This window comes from Hemicordylus capensis, chromosome 8 (assembly GCF_027244095.1).
Source record: "Hemicordylus capensis ecotype Gifberg chromosome 8, rHemCap1.1.pri, whole genome shotgun sequence".
NCBI lineage: Eukaryota > Metazoa > Chordata > Lepidosauria > Squamata > Cordylidae > Hemicordylus > Hemicordylus capensis.
In genome coordinates, this window is record NC_069664.1 from 4390333 (window position 1) to 4409833 (window position 19501).

A 19501-nucleotide genomic window follows, 5' to 3' on the forward strand; every position below is an offset into this window, starting at 1 on the left:
CGGACCAACCCGGTCCCAAAGCCATCTAGGGTAGGGTGGGGGGGAGGGGATACTCCCTCCTCCTTCCCAAGTCCCTGAAGAGCGAGATTTTGGTGGCAGCTGCCGACGGCGAGGAGGTGGCCCCTGTCCCCTGACCCCACCTCTGCCCTCTGACCCTTCTCCCCCTCCCCCTCCCTAAAAGCCAGATTCCCTTCGGAGCTTCGAGCACACGATGCTTTCCCCCCTTTCGTTCTTGATCCCCCGCCCCCCAACCCCCGGTCCATAAGACATCCTGTTAGATTCGGTCTCTTAGGCTCGGCCCAGGCAAGCCAAAGTCGAATTACACCGCTCTTGTAGCTCGGGCCCATTTGGGGAATAAATCAGCTCTGCAAAGGAGCCAGATCGAATTTATTTTAACACGGCAGAGAGAGAGAGAGAGAACCACCGTCTCCCCCCTGCCTCCCCAAAGGAGGTTTGATAAAGCCATTTTCTCCTCCTCAAGCGAGCCAGGAGTGTGGAAATAAAGATTTTTCAGCCGTCTTCTTCCCCTCGTCGCGTTGAGGTGCTTCTTCTAAACCGTTTGCTCGAGATTCGTTGCACTGACAAGTCTAGTTCGATCTGAAGAAGCGAGCGGGGATCCGAGGCTTGGATGGCCCCGCAATCGAACCCCCTCATTTTCTCCAGAGTAATCCCATTGATTTGGAGGCAATGGTATTTTTCAGGCGTCCTCTGATTACTAGGAGTGAGTTGTCACGCCTTTATTCTAGGGATTTAGTTGGGTAAGTCCCTCCATTTCAATTCCAAGTCACTTCGAAGTCAGGTGTAAACATCGGGGCGTCGCCTGTTCCAGTCGGTTTGAAAAGGAAATAAATTGTGGGACGCAATTTAAAAACATATTTGTTTTAAACCAATCTCTTAACATCAGGATGTTCCTGTTTTGAAAATCATACGAAGTGAAATGTCTCGTGAAAATAACACTCTTAACTCAAAATGTATTTACAGACGACCATCCGTTATTTTAAACTTTCTGGCTTTCTTACTCCGCTGACAAAGGAGTCAGTGAATCCAACGGGAAGGTCTCCTTCGCAAGCCAACGAGAGGCTTGCGCAGGAGAACTTTCCGGTGGATTGTCCCCAAACTTATCTATGAGGTCGCAGAAATTACAAATAGACTACATTAGGTGGTTTTTGTTTTTGTTTTGTTTTTTAAAAAAATTAAATATCCAACACCAGATGCATTTGAAAATTTCTTTTAAAAATAACGCCATTTATTCCGTCAGTCAGATCTCTGTTTCTATATATCAATTACAAGAACCGTATACAAGCGCTGGGGGGGGGGGGGGAGTGCGGCGGGCAGCACTAAGCTTTTTGTGCGCGAAGATGTCTTGAGATTTATTAGGTCATCTGACGCCCGATCTGTCATGAATATGGACAGAATAGTTTAGCACTCCTCGCTTTTTCTTTCCACACACCCCCCCCCCAGCGAAAGCCGTCTCACCCACCCGCAAAGCATTATTCGTAAGAGTTTTCTTTAAACTTTTAAAAACGCATCGAAACGCTGGAGCATTTTGCGCGACGATGGAAAGGGAACCCTTTCGCAAAACGCGAACTAAACCCGGGATTTGAGATGGAGAGGGAGGTTTCTTCACCCACACTGCCCCCTCCCCGGCAAGAGTCGAGTGTAAGAGGGGAGGGTTATGCATAATGAAGCAGGCAAGGCAGCCCCTGTCGCTTTAACGGGGGAACATCTGATTCCCTCATCTGGCAGATGGTCTCGGAGTCCAGATTTGCATTCATTGTCTTGAAATCTGTTTTCGCGTTGGTGTTATATAGATTTCAGGGGCAGATCTGCACCCCAGATCGCAGTACAAAAGGCACCGGGGTGGGGGGGGGGGTGGAGGGGAGGGAAATGACACCCAGTAAGCCACCTTAATTGATACCGAGACGCGCCCCGCTTGCTTTCCTGCAAGACCAGCCTGGGGGTGGAAAATTAGAGCGGTCCTCGAACGTTTCATTGCTGTCTTTGCACGTTTCATGGGTTGGAAGGGGGTGTGTGTGTGTAATAATCTCGTACACATTTCACAGCTTGTGTGTGGCGTGAGGTTCTGGGGGCGTGTTATGGATCCAGATTATGTGTATAAATATCTTTTGTATGCCCCCCCCCCGCACCCTCGCTCCCACGCACACACATGCGATCTGCCAGCAACCTCCCACTCACCAGAACAAGAAGACGGAGGGGAGGAAGGCGGTGGGTTGGAGAGAGCCTTCAGCATCTTTACTCAGAAGTAAAACCCACGACTTTCCAGGAGAGCCGCTTGGACGCCACCGAGATGACATCCCGCGTGTACCCCCTGCAGCGCCGCCCGCTGCCTCGACTCCCCGCCCAGCAAGCACGCTCCCCCCCCCCGCGCCTTCTCCATCACCCGTCCAACAAGTGAAACCAGCGACAACCCGCACGCCCTGAAACGGCTGCCAGAACTTAACGAGAAAAAGCGGGACGGCGCTGAGGTCGGGTGACTGTTAAGGTTAACGTGGCGGCCGCAGCTGCGGAGGAAGCTGGCCGCCGTCCCCCGCTTCCCCCGGATCTGTTGTTTTCGGTTAACCAAACCAACCGAAAACAAAGTATTTGGTAAGTAACTTCTCCAACACCCTCGAAGGCTCGCTGGCTGCCTCGCGCGCTCTCTCCCCGCCTCCCGGATTGATTTCCCTCGCCGTAATCAAGCGCGGCACCTCGCGTGTATCAGTTTGAGGCGCAGCCTGCCCTTCTCCTCCAATCGGGCGCGAGTATGCAAATAGCCGCGCCTTATTTGGAAGCGCGCTCCTCCCCCTTTCCTAGTAGGTCCGGTCTCCTCGCTGTAACCCATTCATGGTGAACGAGGTGCGGGAAAACAGCCGCGCTTTGCCACAGCTGAGGGTGTAACCAGACTCTCTTTAGCTGCGTTTCGGCCCTTTTCTTTCACAATTGATCCCGGGCCCTCTTCCCCTCCCCCACCCCTGCCCCGCCCGCCTCGTGGATTAAGCACCCGTCAATCCAGCCCTCGTGTCTGCGCGAAGCAGGTGATCTTGAGACTGAACCACCGGGCTGCGTGTTCCTCGCCGGTGGTGCTGATTAGAAAGATGATCTCTAGCAACGCGAAAGGCTGCTCCGAGCAACTTTGATCGGCAAGGATTGAGAGAGAGAAATCCTCTTCTTCTTCTTCTTCTTCGTTGTTGTTTAAAGGTTTGAAAAAACAGGGCATCCCGCGAGGCGGAAGGTGCGCGTCTCTAAGCGAAACTTCTTTGGAACTGGATCTGAAGGTTTTTTTCCCCCTCTTCGCCCTCCTCAAGGAAGCGTGGTTTGGGTTTGGAGTAAACTTTTTTTAAATGTTTGGGATCCAAGATACTTTAGGAAGAGGACCCATCCTGAAGGACAAGGTGCTGGGATCGGAGATGGATCCTGTCCGATCCTGGGTCAGGAACGTTGGAGTAGTGGATGCGAATGTTGCTGCTCAAAGGTAATTTGTCCAAATTTTGGTGGGTGGGCATACGTGGGTGGGTGTTCCCCTCCCTCTCCCCTCTGATCTTCTTGGTCCTCTGGTGGTTACGATCCAGGCGATTCCTCTTTGGGGTTTATTTGGAGAACTGATCGAAGTAGATATTTATTATTTATTACATTTCTCGACCGCCCCATCCAAAGGCTCTGAGCGGTATTATTGTTGTCATTATAAACAGACGAGTTGGGAAGCCTCCGGCGTCCTTGAAATTACTGTGGTGTTTACTTCCGTAACACTGAAATCGTGCTGCTTGTTTACTCAGAAGTAAGTCAATTGACTTCACCACCCTTACTCCCAGGGAAGTGTGCATAGGACAGTCTCAGTCAATACCTTTAGAGAACTAATGTGCGACGGGAAAATCCGCCGGTTCTTTCTTTCCACACCCAGGCTGGGATCCTCTGCACGCTTTCTGGAGACTAAGTCCCGTTAAACACAGTAGGATTTACCTCCGAGTAAACATCCATAGGATCGCACTGCATCTTTCCCCTTGGAAACTGAAAGCGATGCATCTTCGTTTTCTAATTTCAGTGCTTTTAGGAAGGGGGAACTAGCAGATATAATAATTCGAAGTAACTTCTTTCAACACTCCTAACCTGGAGCTTCTAAGGCTCAGCTAAATGCCAATATATGTTTTCTTCCACCCCTTCTTTAAAGCTTCGATCCCAAACGCCTTACTCCGAGTGGGGAGAGGGATTTTTGCTCACGCATTTCCGAGGTACAGGCCTTGGGTTTGCCTACCTAATAAAACAGTTAAGCCAACCAACGTCAGACAAAGTGGGTTTGGATATAAAGCGCCCGAGGTTATAGCCCTAAACACCTTTTCCAGGGAATAAGTCCAGTTGGACTGGGTGGGAGTTACTTCTGAGTAAACATGGTTAGGAGAGAGCTCTACGTTTGTAGCTGAAAAAATATATATTTACTACCAAAAGTTGCATTCAGATCAATGGAGTTGCAATGGAGTTGCGGTCCGGCTGCACGTCTGGATCCCGACCCATGTTTGCTCGGAAGCAAAGGCCCGCTGAAAACATCAGGATCCATACATCAAGTAGCAGAGTAAGTTCTGTTGATCTCAACAGCACCAGCAAACTCTCTGTGGAAAGGAGGAGACCCACTGAACTTAACTCGTGTGTCATGTTCGGAACGGGGTTGAGGACCGAGCGATTCCGAAAGCGCTTGACCCTGACCTGAAAGTAACTGCCATTAACAGTGGGCCATTAACAAATCCAAGGACGTCGGCCTTACAGCGTTATGGGTCGCGGTTCTACTTAGCCTATGGGCCTACAGGACCAAAGTGGGGGTTGACCGACGCGTGAGATTCAAAGGAGCGATCCGCTACCGAGGACCAAGTACCAAGATCCGTTACCAAGTACCAAGGAGGACCGCCGAGGCGCCGATCGCTTCATCATCCGGCTGAGTCCCCAAACACAGCTGCTTTGGAACCGGACCCTAAATAGGTGCATTCAGAAGCAACTTCTGTTGAGTGCAATGGGGCTCCCTGGCAAGAATATGTAAGGATCGCAGCCTTAGGCGCCCCCATTGCTCTCCCAATGAAGAGTTGGTCCGGTAGGGTCATTTCTGCATTTCCGAGGATGCTCTAAGCATCACCCGGTCCCTGCAGCAAATAGATTCGCTTTCCACTCGGATTGCCAAGCCATTTACTTGGAAGGAATTCCCAGTTATTTCCGTGGCACCTGAAATTTGCAGCACAAAGACGTCTTGGATCGCGACCCTTCCTGTACTGAAACTGACCCACCAATTCCATATGGTAATGATCACCCACTGGCATCACTGGGCTGTCTTCAGCCAAGGGCCTCGTGCGGGGTCGGGGGACTGTATTGCTGCGACGATCCAGTACACGCTTTTCTTGGACGTAAGCCTCCTCGGTAGGGCTTACTTTGGAGTATCCGAGTCTGCAGGGGCTAGAGGATCGCAACTATCAGGGAGAATTTCTATCCTCTTCTGCACTGGCGACTTTCAATACACTAACCAGGGAGTCGGGCCCATAGACCTCTTGGGGACTCCCCCCCCCACACACATTATCTTTAGGATTGCGTTGCGCATCCGCATCCCTCTGAATGGATCCAGGACTGGAGAAAGCGAAGGGGAGAGATTTCTTGATCTGTGTGGGAGAATTTTCCTGCCCAAGACTTTCAGGACAAGATCTCGCGGCTGAATTTGAACATATGCAGCAGGGGGAGCGAAGAAGTCTGTCTTTCAGGAGCGCAAAAACAAGCAGCGATCTTTCCTCGAAGGCTACTGTCTTTCTCCCCCTGTGGGGAAGCGGCAGCATCGGCTTTCGCCGGGGGATGGTTTCCCGGCTGATGGCTCTAGCCGCTCCTTCTCTCCCCCGGAGGCGTAAACACAAACCGCCTCAACTCCAAACTCTCGGAGGAGACCAACGATTCCGTAACTATGCATGATCGGACTTCTTGTCCACCCGGAGTTAACTAAAATCTTAGATTCAGGGGAAGGGTTCAAAAAGGTGGGGATATTGACGCCTCGGGTCCAAGCAGGCGTTCGATACGATCTCCTGCGTATTTACTCTGAAGAAAACCCTACAAGTTCACTGGGACTTACTCCCCGCTAGTCACTGGATCGGGGCCCTTTAAGAATCGAAGCATGTCCCGGGAAATGATCTGGAGGAAATTCCAGAATTCACAGTCCGGGCTATTCCAGGGTGAACTCTGGGTCTTAGAGACACTGGCTAGAAAGAGGATTTTTTCCCAGGAGAGTTCACTGACAAGGACTAAACACTCGATCCTATGGTGGGGAGGGGGGAGAAATCCCATTGAATTAAGTGGGACGTACTGCGAAGTAAATAGTTTTGGGGTAGGCTGTGACGAGGCAGGCCTGAATGCTTATTTGGAAAGTCGGCATATTAGGGCCTTAAATTTAAAATGGCAAGGCTAAGACCTATGTATCCTGAGACCCGGGAGTAAGTAATCCTCATCGAACTGAGTGCGATTTACTTAAGAGTAAACACTCGTAAGGTCGGCCTTGTTGAACTGCTTGGCGAGGGCGACTCCAGAGCGGGACATGGGTGGGCAACGCTCCCCAAAGTGGCTCGCCCCCCCATTTCTGTCTCAGAAATCTAGTATGTGGGACACAACTCGCCCACCCGTAAATGTGCTCTGCCGCTTCTGTGCCCCCTCTCCCCCTCCCGTGCAGCAACTAACTGTATCGCTCCATTCAAAAGTCAGCCTGAAAACAATGAAATATTTCGCACGCTTACATAGGAGGAAGTCCATTTACTCCTGAGTAATAGGATCTGGCTGCATGACGAAGGAGAATATGAAGGAAAGAGAAAATGTCAGGAGGAGAAAATGTCTGGACACGAAAGAAAGAACATTCTAAAGATGCAATCCTCTGTTTGCTTAAGTCTGAAATAAGCCATCGCTGAACTAACTTTCGAGGAAGCAGCGATCGATTCGTATATTTCGCGGAATCGAGTGTGTTAAAAGATCCAGCCCGGTCACCGGCACGGCCCCAGTTGGCTGAACATGAGAATAGGTCAAATATTTTTCCAAGGGTTGTTCGTTAAAATAATCACTGAGCGCCGATCCTAAACACGGTGGTTGTGGACTCGCTCAATTTCATGGATCTCTCCTTGCTTGAAAGTTGCATTGATTTCCGGGAACTCGAGTCGCGTCTGAATAAGTGGGGGTCTCTTTGAAATAATAAATTGTATCAATGGCTCACATACGATACCTCCTACGCGCTGAAGCGCGATTACCTGGAAGGATTGACCCCTTTGGACTCCGCGGGACTTGCTTTTCAGGAAATGCGTTGACTTGAGGATCGGGGCGACGGAGGAGGACTTGTTTTAATTAGTACATCGCAAATCACTCAATGGACACGGTGTCGTTTTCATTTCTTTGCACTTTCTCAAAAACGATGAACCTTTTAAAGACGCGAAATCAGTGCAACGTACTTATTCCAACGCAATCGGATCGGGCATAGCCATATGGGGAAAAGGCACTTCCTCGTATTGATCTGCATCGATCCGAATTTGGTTCCCAATGAGAAACGGAGAAGATTCGCCGCTCCTGGCCAAGTGAAAACTTCTGCGCACCTCCAGAAAGTTTTTGACCTTGAAAAGGAGACCTCTGACCTTCGAGTGGAAGGGATCTGGATCGCGCCTGATGGAAATAAAGGACACTGGATCGTTGTGAAGACCTTCCAGCCGCCCTAATGCATTACTAGGAAGTGTTTCTCGTTGTCTTCAGTGGACTTACTCCCGAGTAGGATTTGTAAAAGTCAAACGACAACGAACCACCAGAGTGCTTGTCATTCAAATAGGGTGAAAAAAAAAACCCAAACAGATCCGCATCTGTGTATTTGGGCTGCCAGTTATCTCTCGAAAGGAAACGGCATTAATGCCATCTTTCCCTGCATCCCATATTATTTCTCGCAACTCCCCGCCTCTCTCAGACTGCAGACCCTAAACTTTCAGATCCTGTCTCGCGAGTGATAAACGAGCCTCCTCTTTAAAACACCTGCACCATGAAACGTGCCCCAAGAATGCCCTCGGCCGATCCCCTTGTTCAAGCCCTTTCAAAGCAGATTCTGGTTTCACTCTAGAACGTGTTTTCCGGGCGCTGCAGCCAAAGCAACGTCGAAGTGAGATCGTAGGGATCTAATCCGGAGAAGAATCCCGGAGGCACAGCTGGGCCATCGCTGTCATGATGCTTAATATTTTGGGGACTTTTAAAGAACAACAGCAGCCCTCTTAATTTACAATAATATTTTTATTATGAAAAAAAAGATGGCTTGCATTTTTTTTTAAAACTCAGGCTTGATAATGCCTTGGGCCGTCTCTGGCCATCAGTGACTGAATATCTCTGAGATCCTGGCCAGTGAATCGGATGTCAGTCTTGTGCTGGCTTTCTTTCTTTCTTTCTTTTTTGTCGCACGCCTTGCCTGCCTTTACTTGTTCTCTTTAGCATCTCCCAAAGTCTGATCGACCACTTTAAAAAAACAACAACCCTTTAAGGTACCACAATATTCTTTTATTTCCACCAGAGTCATTGTGGCAGAAGCTGATGTATGTAATGTATATAATGTGTGCTTGCACAGTGTGTGTATGTATAATACGTAATATGTGAGATTGTGACTAAACGCTATGTGCAAAAGGCCACTCTGCCTGTGTGTGTAAAGAAGCCTCTTGGTTGCAATCGCAATAAATATGTTAAAGTGCCCCAAGAATCTTTCCGTCTGTGTGTCTGCTTTTTTTCCGGACCGAGAGCCGAAGTCTATCCATGTTTACTCAGCAGGAACTCCAATATCTCTCCATGATGTTTACTCCCAGTGCGCGTGTATAGATAGGGTTGCAATCTAAAGCTGCAATTCTAGGCGCACTTACTTGGGAGTAAGCTGCATTAGATTCGATGGGGCTTGCTTCCGAGGAAATACGCACAAGATAGCGCTGCGCGTGTGGTCTATGTTTGCGTAACCGCACTTATTTCTCTCTCTCTCTCCTTTTTCCACAGCGGCGTGGCTTTGTCAAGGGCCCACTTCGAAAAGCAACCCCCCTCCAACTTGAGGAAGTCCAATTTCTTCCACTTTGTCCTAGCCCTCTACGATCGACAAGGCCAGCCCGTGGAGATCGAGCGGACTGCGTTTGTGGATTTTGTGGAAAACGACAAAGTAAGGCGCATCTGAGTTTCTTTTCCTTAAAATACAATTAAAAAACCACAAACAGTTCCCCAAGTCTTCCCCCCCCACTCTTCCTTTCGCCCCACTGGACCTCCATCTTCCAACGCATTCTCTTGGAAATGAAACTTTAAAACGCGGATCGCCACGAACCGACTCTTAAGTGAATGTATCTGGGAAGGGATGTTTCACAAGTCCTAGTGAACCACACGTGCGCGCGGCCTTGGATCGCTGCTGGAAAACTCTGCCAGCTTCCGGGAACTTCATGTCCCTGGCAGAATCAATCAGTTCCTGGTTGGATCTCACAGGAGGTTTTGCTGCAGAAGCCTTGCATGAAATGGGTGGAAGAAGCGGTGTCATTTTCCGTCCACTTCAATCGGGGCTTGCGCGAGAAAACTTCCCTGGATCAGGGATGTAGCTGTGGATTCCGAAGTGCAGAAGGCGCTCTCCATGACAGCCCCCAAGGCCATGCCCACCCCAACAGCCCGAGAAGCCTGCCGAGAAGTACCGGCGCTCTGTCCCTGCGCGTCCACCGGCCCGCCTCCACTACACCCCTGCCCAGGACTGTTCAAAGGAATTATCATTAGAGCCCTCCTGGTCAATTTCACTTAGAAAAGAATTCCTGGTCAATTTCACTTTCTCAGCCGGCGACAAGTTCCCAGCTGTGGGGCGCGATCCCTTCCCGGTTATGCCTTTGCAGCACGTACCTTGTGCACTTCTGTGTGCGCAAAACAGTTCCATGGAGGAGCTCCTAAGAGAGTTTGGGAAGGCGGTATTTTCTCCCCTCCGTATAGGATTTGGAAACTGCTTAACTCTGGCTGAGCTGCTGGTTCGGCTTAATTTTCGAAAAGAGCGGGGGAGGAAGGCGGTGATGGCGGGTTGCGGGGAGTATAGATTCAAAACTAAAATCATACCAGATTTTTGTTGCTTTATCCTCTATATTTGCTTGTGGGGAAAGAAGAAGAAAAGAACGGGTAAGGTGCTTTAGGGTAGCTCAGTAGCAGAGCATCAGCTTGAGCGGAGGGAGTGTTTAATTTAGGACAAAGCAGTTTCAGATGTCCTTAAAAGTAAAGGTAAAGTGTGCCGTCAAGTCGACTTCGACTCTTGGCGCCCACAGAGCCCAGTGGTTATGTCCGTCCTTAAGAAAAAAAATCTTTGCAGTCCCTAGAAAAGGCAATCCAGTTTGTGTAGAAGGCTGCTACAACTTCTTTAAAAATTCGTATTTATTTAAATATTCATACCCCGTCTTTCACTTAACAATTTTTGAGATAGTGCCAACCAAAAAAAGGTTTTTTTAAGAAAAAGAAAAAAGAGAAAGAACCACCCCCCCAACCAAAATCCTCAGAGTAAAACAAATAGGTTGATTCCATCTCTTTCCTCAGTTCTTCTTCTCTTCACCCAGCAATCTTTATTCAGGTCAGGGTCCAGGGACTATAGGTTCTCACTAGTTTTAAAATGACTGTCTCCAAAGTGCATCCTTCTGGTAGGACTGAAGTTCTCGAAACATAACTTCTCCAGATCCTGGCTTAATTCGATCCTCCCACTCCACTCCCGCACCACTTGTTTGACATAACCCAGAGACAACCAGAACAGAACCGCTCCGGGCATGAGAATCTGTGGTACGCCCACACCGCAGAAGCCAAATTGGCCAGCGCACCACGCAAGTGGTTGTTGGTTTGGGCCCGTACATCATTTAAGTATGCAATCTGATCCACTTTTAGTTGGGAGTAAGTCGCAGCATCTCATACTACGCTGGAGGAGGCAATGGTCAACCCCTCCTGTATTCTACCAAAGACAACCACAGGGCTCTGTGGGCGCCAGGAGTCCATGACACACACTTTGCGACACACACTTTGCCTTTTAAGTCGCATTGAACACAATAGGAGTTGCTTGGAGCAAGCGTTGGTAGGATTGTACCGGAAGGTTAATTTGTCCCTGGAGAAAAACACTTCCTTCTCAGACTCTCCATTACATAAGCTTCACTTCTGCATGGTTTTAGTGACAGATCAACCGAATTCATTTTGCGTTTTATCGAACAATCCTTTTCCTGAATCTCTTGGCCAACTAACTCTCTCTCCCTCTCTCTCTGCAGGAGCAGGGCAACGAGAAAACCAATAATGGGACCCACTACAAATTACAGCTTCTCTATAGCAATGGTGAGTAACACCCCCCCTTTAAAGGGGGAGATGTTCCAAAAGAGGGGATGATCCATGCTCCAGGGAGATGGGGCCTGCAGGAGCAACCAGGGGCACTGTCTACAGGAAGTTACAGGGTATAAGATGATTGTTGCCTTTTCAGAGAGTTGCAATCAGTTAGGCTTCTGGTGAGGTGGGTGTGCTGGGCCCCTTCTGCCTTGGTTGGACTTGGTTGTTTTTTAAACCCTCTCAAAATTGCCTGGCCAGAAGAAGTTGCGGGGTGGGTGGGTGCGTGAGGGGAGCGTGGAGATTAATGTAAATTATTGGGAAAGTGTCTCTTAAAGAATGTTGTCATTTCCTTCTGCTCATGGAGGCTGGGAATATTCCCAGGAAGGATGCAGAAGGAAATGGCTTTCTTTATTTTTATTTTTAAAAATCTGGTATCGGGGTAGATCCTAAGTCTCCTGGGTTGGGTTTTCACTTCTGCTTCTGTACAATGCCTTACATAGTACTATTTAAGTATATAAATGTATGCTACTGTGTAAATGTATACTATTTAAGTATATAAATGTATACTTACAATTTAAGTAGTAAGTCACCCTCACCCAGACTACTTGCAGGCAGTTTCATTAGGAAAACAAACAAAATTCCTACGTTCCTATGTTGAGTAAGCTTCTGAGTTCACTAGAACTCTTCTTCATCAACCCACCGCTCTTTTCATGCCCACCACTCCCCTGCACTGCTTCCTCTTTGCTTAACATCTAGCCTTGATAATTTGCGCCATACATGACTTCCTGGTGAACTCAAAAGAGTAGCACAAGATGGTTGAGAGGGAGAAGAATGAATAAACTAAAGTACATCAGGATGCTGGATGCTGCTGAGAGGAAAGGCAGTAGAATATATTTCGGGGGAAACAAAGTTTAATGGCTTGGGGGACCTACCATTTGCCAGTGTTTGATTCCCCCCCCTCTCTTCTCTCTCCCCCCCCCCGCCCCCAATTACTTTATGTTCCTGTAGGTGTCAGAACTGAACAGGATCTCTTTGTCAGGCTTATCGATTCAGTCACAAAACAGGTAAATCAGACAGATTTTCTGCTTTCCACTATGCTGGTCTCCCCCCCCCCACCCCTTTTAATTTCTTTTCTCTTGCTCCTCATTTCTTCTCTCTCAAAAACAGTATCTATGGTAAGGGATTAGTAACTCTAATATATGAAACCATTTCCAGTGAGACTTTTTATTTAGATTGTGCGTAGCTGCAAAAGGGCCTTCTATAAGTACCCCCGTTGTGGGCCTTTTTGGTATCAAATTAACTAACAGGGGAGAGAGTTTTTGAAAAAGCAAAATACATCCAACTCACAATCTTATTTTTTACATTTTAATAGCCCATTGCCTATGAAGGACAAAATAAGAATCCAGAAATGTGCAGAGTTCTACTCACCCATGAAGTCATGTGCAGGTAAGACAGTTTCCTTAGAGTGGAGTCTCAAATGTACAATGAAAGGATGAATGGCAAGTCTGCCTGTTCATCTTTAGGATAAATTATTAGGATCTTCCCAACAGGAGGTTTTATTCTGGTTTGAATTTTGTTTGTTTGGACAAGTACAAACCAGCCCTGAAAGAAATTAAAGCCAAGTAATGCTATTGGTGGTTATGGTATGCTACAGGAATGTGAGTGTATGGGATCTGTAATATTATTTATCCTATTTCTCTACCGCCCAATATAGACCTCTCTAGGTGGTGTACAAGATTAGTTCTGCACAAGACTCATTTCAGTTTCAAACCTGAAGATGTCTTTCTCTTGCTGGCAGTATTTAAATATTTCTCTGAAATCAATGAGATTGCCATGGTCAAGTAAGAGTGTGCATGTTTCTGCACATGTGTGTGTGTGTGTGTGCACACACACGTCCTATTCAGACATTATGTTTGTACGATTGTACAGATCTCTTGTACATATTTTTGTGTGAACGATTGACTATACCTGTGTTCATTTAAAAAGTGAACCTATATACAAGCCTCTGGTCTAATTGCAAATTCAGAAGTGCAGGCACTCACCATGACAGCCCCAATAAAGCCATACCCCATAGAACCCCACATCCCACTTGACTTCTGTACAGTCATTGTATGAATGTTCAACAGAACACGTGAATAGGGCTTCTCTCTCTCTCTCTCTCTCTCATACATGTATGGCTGCATTCAGATTTTTCTTCTTTAACAATTTATACATACGTTGCCAAGCTGAACCAGTGCATTAAAAAACAAAGTATTCCTAAGTGCTTTTAATGGTATGGACAAGTAGGTATGTAGATTTTACCTGCTTTTTAGATTATTTTCCTTTCCATGTGGGCACTAAGGCAGCGGCGGTTAGTGAATTTGTCAGTTAGAGCAATACGTTTGCAGCTTTTTGATCAATGGAAAGGAGTGCCAGCAGATTGAATTGGCAGAAGACTTTTAAAATAATTTTAATTTTTAATTCAATAAGTTTGTAAAAGTTGCAGATGGCAAATGTCACCTTATGAGACTGGGAATGCCTTGGGAGGGAATGCCTCTCCTAGGAAGATGCATTCTGTGTCACCTGCACCAAAAGAAATATGTTTCTGTAGAATGATTTTTGATTCCTATGCAAAGAGATGCAGTTTGGATCAGTAAAAGCAAATAAAAATGGACTAAGATTTCTTTATCTGGCTGATGGGATAAGGTAATTTGGAAGTGTCCTCATGACAACTACAATTCTAAACACACTTACCTGTGGATAGGGCTTGTTGGATGGGGTGGCCTTCCATAAAGCAGGGTGAAGCAGTCACCTCAGGCATGAGTTTGAGGAGAGGCACAGGAGGCAGCAAGCATTGCCTTGCCATGGGTGCACCCACCCATAGATGGGTGGGCGTGTGTGTGTGTGATATTCCCCACTTCAGGCAACAAGACTTCTTGGACCATCCCTGACAGTGGATGGAACATAGAGGTCTATAAGATTGGACTTCATCTGTCTAACTGGTACATTGTTGTTTCATAACATGCGAGGTAAGAACCACCATTATTCATATGTAACCACCATTATTCATATGTATGCATGTTGTTTGTTTATTTATTATCATGCTTTTTTTTAAACCTAGTGGTTCTTAAACATCCTTGAACTCAACCTCTAATTTACTTCAATACAAAGGTGCTGACATGCATCCTTTCTGCTGTGGGCTCCGTACCCCTGGAGGGATTCTGCAGAATGTTTTTGCCTGTGTCCCTCATAATCAGAAAGTTGGTCTAATGGCAAAAGTACAGTGCTGATAACTCTCCCGAAAGCATCATGTTAGGGTAGTTCATATGATCAACACTGGGGTGTGAGAAGCCCCTGACCGAAATTCAGGAGCTTTGAGCACTCCTGTCTTAAGGTCAGAGGTGGGGAACTAAATCACGAGCTTAGTCCCAGCTGGGCAAGAGGAGTGTTTGCTCCCCAGATTCTGTCTCTAGGTTCAGAAAGAGGTAGGAAGAAAAATGAATACGACCGATATTATTTATATATACTGCTTTTCAACCAAAGTTCCCCAAGTGGTTCACATAGATATATATATATATATATATAAATGATGGCTCCTTCAACCTATAAAGGCTCGCAATCTAAAAAAGAAATATAAGATAGAGACCAGCAACAGCCACTGGACGGATGCTGTGCTGGGGATGGAGAGGGCCAGTTGCTCTCCCGCAGCTCAAAGACAATTGCCACTTCTAAAAGGTGCCACTTTGCTCAGCCAGCTGGGGCTTAGCTCATGATCATGCTCTGGCTCCAATCTTGCTCTTATTCTAACACATGACCTTCAAATGGGCGTGTGTGCACAGCTCCTGAACTGGGGTAGAGGGCTTCTCCCACCCTAATCTCAATGCCTTATTGATTTGTACATGTGAGCACAAAGGTGTCTCGGTGTGCACTTGTAATTGCAGCTCAAGAGGGCAGTTCATTTCTCCCTCATCTGATGCCCCACCCCCAAAGGTGGGGTACTCACCATTGTAGAAGGCTCTTATTTAATTTACTTAATTTATTTAATTTATTTAATTAATCAATTTCTATACTGCCCTTCCAAAAATGGCTCAGGGCGGTTTACACAGAGAAATAATAAATAAATAAGATGGATCCCTGCCCCCAAAGTGCTCACCATCTAAAAAGAAACTTAATTTAGACACCAGCGACAGTCACTGGAGGGATGCTGTGCTGGGGGTGGAAAGGGCCAGTTACTCTCTCCCTGTTAACTAAAGGGAATCACCATGCCAAAAGGTGCCTCTTTGCCAATTTAGCAGGGGTCTTGACATCCATAGCCCTGTCCAAATGGAGCGATGGGAGGAAGGAATGCTGTACTTGTGTACAGCCTGGGTATAGGCATTTCTGAGCATTCCTGCGAGTCCACCTCTGGCAATGAAAGCTTCTTCTTGCCACACTGCTCACACGTATGGCGGTTGTCTGAAAAGGCAATGCCGCAGGCACGACCAGCCATTTCCATGACCAGCAAGCCAGGATGCCAGATGCACATCTGAACGGAGCACCGGTCAACAGCCATGCTGCCTGTCTTTTAATAAGTGGAACACACATGTGGAGCACACTTTTCATGCCACATAACTGAATGTAGCTCTAAATATATAGGACATACTTGGGTACATATCCATACTTTCCTGCACTTTTACCTCATTTATAAGTAAGAAAGAAGTTTTGTTGTTGTGACCACTGGTCATAACATTACACAAAAGACAGTCACGTAGCCAGCGAAAGGGCAGCCTGTCGGTGGCTGCCGTGAACAACGCCCATAGGGTGTGTGCCCCCAAATCCAGGGAGCTTGGGTGGGCTCTCCCAAGCTCATTTCCAGCCAGTGTTTGCTGGTTGGCTGCTTCCCTTTCTCTTCCTCTAGAAAGGGAAATAAATGTGTCCAGTCAGCAAATACTGGCTGGAAATGTAATTGGGAGGGCTGGTCCTCCAGCTATTGGGCTGCGCAAACTTTGCACATGACACCATGCACAAGGAGGGCACCAGCGGCCCTTTTCATTGGTGGCCCGGGTTCTTTGAACCCTGCTGCACAATGGTGGCTCCAGCCCGATTCAAAAAAGAAACAAGAAAGAACTGCATACCATAGAACTATTTCAGCAGTCTACCTAAACTAAGGCCAGTGCGACTAAAATGAATGCTACAATTTAGGACACAGCATGGTAGCTATAAATTTCTTTCTAAGTTTAAAAGAAAGTAAATTGAAAATGACAACTGACATATGGAAACGCATCAGCAAGAAAATCAACCAAACATTCCATATCTGAACCCTTCAGTCTATATATTTATTTCTCCTAGTCGCTAATTCCATGCGTGGCAGCTCTCACAAGAGTTGGCGAGCAGCTGCCGATTAGCGACGGGGACAAAAATTGAGATGCTGGCAGGTGGTGGCGGTGGGCCGGCCTGGCCAGCGGGAGCAGGCAGCGGTGGGCCGCCCGGCCGTCTGGCGGGAGCAGCAGGTGGTGATGGGCCGGCCCAGCTGCTGGGAATTGGCGGGTGGGAGGAGGTGGCGGGCCGGCTTTCCGGCCAGCCCACCAGCCAGAAAGTGCTTTGGGAGGTGGTGGAGAAGAAGTGGGCCAACTGGCCGGCCCACCAGTTAGAAGCCGTGGGCGGGTGGCCGGGGCGGGGGGGAAGCGGGCCAGCTGGGCAGTGGAGGCACAGATATTCTGTGCCCGGCCCAGCTAGTTTATCTATAATCTGTCCCAGCATTTCCCCACTGATCACATCCTAGTGTGCCTGTTTGGGTGGGGGGCTCCAGATGATCTGGGGGCCTCCCGAGAGCCCCACTGCTGCACCATTGCCCCATGGGGTGAGCAGAGCAGGTGGGTGCACAGAGGCTGGTGGGGCTCTCCAGCAGGTGTGCTTGCACGGTGGAAGTGGGAAGTGGGGCAAGCCCCTTCCGTCATGGGCTTGCGATGCTTCATACTCAGCCAGCCCAGGCGTGTCCGCCGGAGAGTCCCACCAGCCGCTCCACTTGGCTCGCCCCCCACCCCTGTCATGCAAATAGCGGTGAAGGTGGCAAAAAATGGTGGGGCGGGGCAGCGGCAGGGTGGGCGTGGGGCAGTGGTGGGGCTCTGGGGAGGCCCCCCAGATCACTTGGAGCCTCCTGAGACAGGAGCAGTGTTGGGGCAGGTACCTTAAAAAAATGGGGGGGGCTCACTGTGGGTTGTGGGGGTTCCAAAGCCCTTCAGTTCCGGGCTAATTTTGGAGCGAGGCATGCCGCTGGGCTGGGGGATGATGGGAGTTGTAGTTCAGCAACAGCTGGACAATTCTCAGATAGCAGGCTTAATCACGGGATTATGTGACTCCTCCTTAGTTGCATGGAAGCTGCAGCCTGAAGCAGAAATAATAACTAGCTGGGCCGGGCGCAGAGCATCGGCACCTCTAGTTCTCCCTGCCTGGCCATTTCCTCCCCCACCCCGCCCGTCGCAGCTTTCTCCTGCCTGGCGGTTTGCCGTTTCCCTCCTCCTCGCCTGCCTGCCTGCCTCTGCCGTGGCTTCCTCCCAGACCCTGCTCGCCTCCACTGCCCTTGCCTCCTCACTCGCCCCCTGCCGCCGCTAACTCCCAACCGGCTGCCCATCCCCGTCGCTATCTAGCAGCTCTCCGAATTCTTGCGAGAGCTGCCACGCAGGGGATTAACGACATCAAAGTCTATGGGTGGCCACGCCCCCTCCCCCTCCCCAATACTGTGCGCGCATGGTGTGTGCTTCTAAAAATGTTCATTTTAATGAATAAACATTTTTTTTTTAAAAAAGTATGATTTTACTTGTTTTTAGGGGGTCTTCCACAAGACTGCTGACTTGTAACGCCAATGCCAACTTGCCCCCCGCCCTTACATAAAGCCTGCATTAAAAATGGCATTTTCTTTCCCTAGGTCTCCTGACTCTGAAATTCGCATTGGTGTCAGTGGATCCTCCTCACACACCCCTTTCTCTTTCTTTCTCTTTCTTTCAACTTCTGTAAGATCGCTAACTTGGCAAACCAATAATGTCCTCTTTCTCCTGCCATAAAGCCTTTTCTCATAAGATCACCCCCCCCCCAAGGCTAAAAACCTGAGGCTTTAGGAAAAGTTGCTCTATCCCTATGGCCCCTCCATACATTTAAGTACTTCAAAGTATCCCATAAAGCAGCAAAAAGTGGAACTTTTGAGCACGGGCATAAGCTCCAATGCACAGGGGGAAATGTGAATCATTTGTGGAGTGCACTTCAATACCTTGCAGGGTCTTGGAGGTAAATCCTGCCCACCCACCACTCTTGGGGCCTTCGAGGTAAATTTGTCATCTGGGAATAGCTCTGGATAGCCAAGGCTGCTAACTGAAGTACTTGAAGGGGTGACACACAATTAATTCACTGTGCTTGAATACCATAATTTTCTAGGCAGGTTACACCTTGAAACAACCATGGCATTAGTAGCTTATATTATTGTCTAGCATCACACAACTTACAGCGTATGTTTTGTGTGGCCAATTTAAGCCTAATTCTTTGAGCTGCCAGCACAATCATAGCAACCTTATGCGTCAAAAGCAAATACCCATCAGAGACCAAATAAATAATTTTCTCATTATTATTTAGGAATGAGAGATTTGCTATGTGTATTACTTTTAGACTTCTTTAGAAGTTGCACATTTTTTATCAACAGGAGAGCATTTCTTGTTAAACATTTCAATATATGCAGAACGGCATGAGCAATAGCAAAGGAAAGGTTGTTTTTTCCCTCTTCTAACATTTTGAAAGGTCTTGTTCCTTGTCTAATATCAAATGTCATAAACTTGGGGGCAGTGTTTTTCCTAATCAAAGTGACTTACCATGATCAGTAGTAGTAATACAGGGCATTTATATTCTGATCTCCAGTGATACTTGTCAAAATATTTTATGTCTGAGTGAAGGTGGTATTAAGAATGTGAGTCTCCAACTGATAAAGTACTATTTTGTGAGTCTGGAACTGCGCCTTGCTTGATAGATTAACCAAGGAAGAATTACAATTCTGTGATGATCTTTCCATGTAATACACGGATTAGTGAACCAGATCAGAAACCCCAGCTAAAAACCCTAATTAAGTCATTTGAACGTAAGTGTCTCGTGTAGGCATCGTTTTTATAAATTGGATGTGTGTGTGTGTTTGTGTCTGTGTGGTGTGTGGTTTTTTAAAAAAGAAACCACACTATGCAGAACACTTGGAACAAGA

General features: G+C 47.8%; 1 protein-coding gene across 3 annotated transcripts in view; it reads left to right on the forward strand.

The window, feature by feature from the left end:
• Positions 1-2802: 2802 nt before the first annotated feature.
• Positions 2803-19501, forward strand: part of EBF2 (EBF transcription factor 2) — a 320570-nt gene continuing 303871 nt past the window's right edge. For 2 of the 3 annotated variants that reach the window (XM_053269072.1, XM_053269073.1), the window contains exons 1-5: positions 2803-3472; positions 9001-9157; positions 11256-11319; positions 12316-12371; positions 12680-12753. In XM_053269072.1, coding sequence (XP_053125047.1) covers positions 3342-3472; positions 9001-9157; positions 11256-11319; positions 12316-12371; positions 12680-12753 — 482 coding nt within the window. In that variant the 5' untranslated portion in view covers positions 2803-3341. Of the gene's footprint in view, positions 3473-4451; positions 4565-9000; positions 9158-11255; positions 11320-12315; positions 12372-12679; positions 12754-19501 lie in introns of those variants that run through there. The other variant, XM_053269074.1, reaches the window with a different exon arrangement.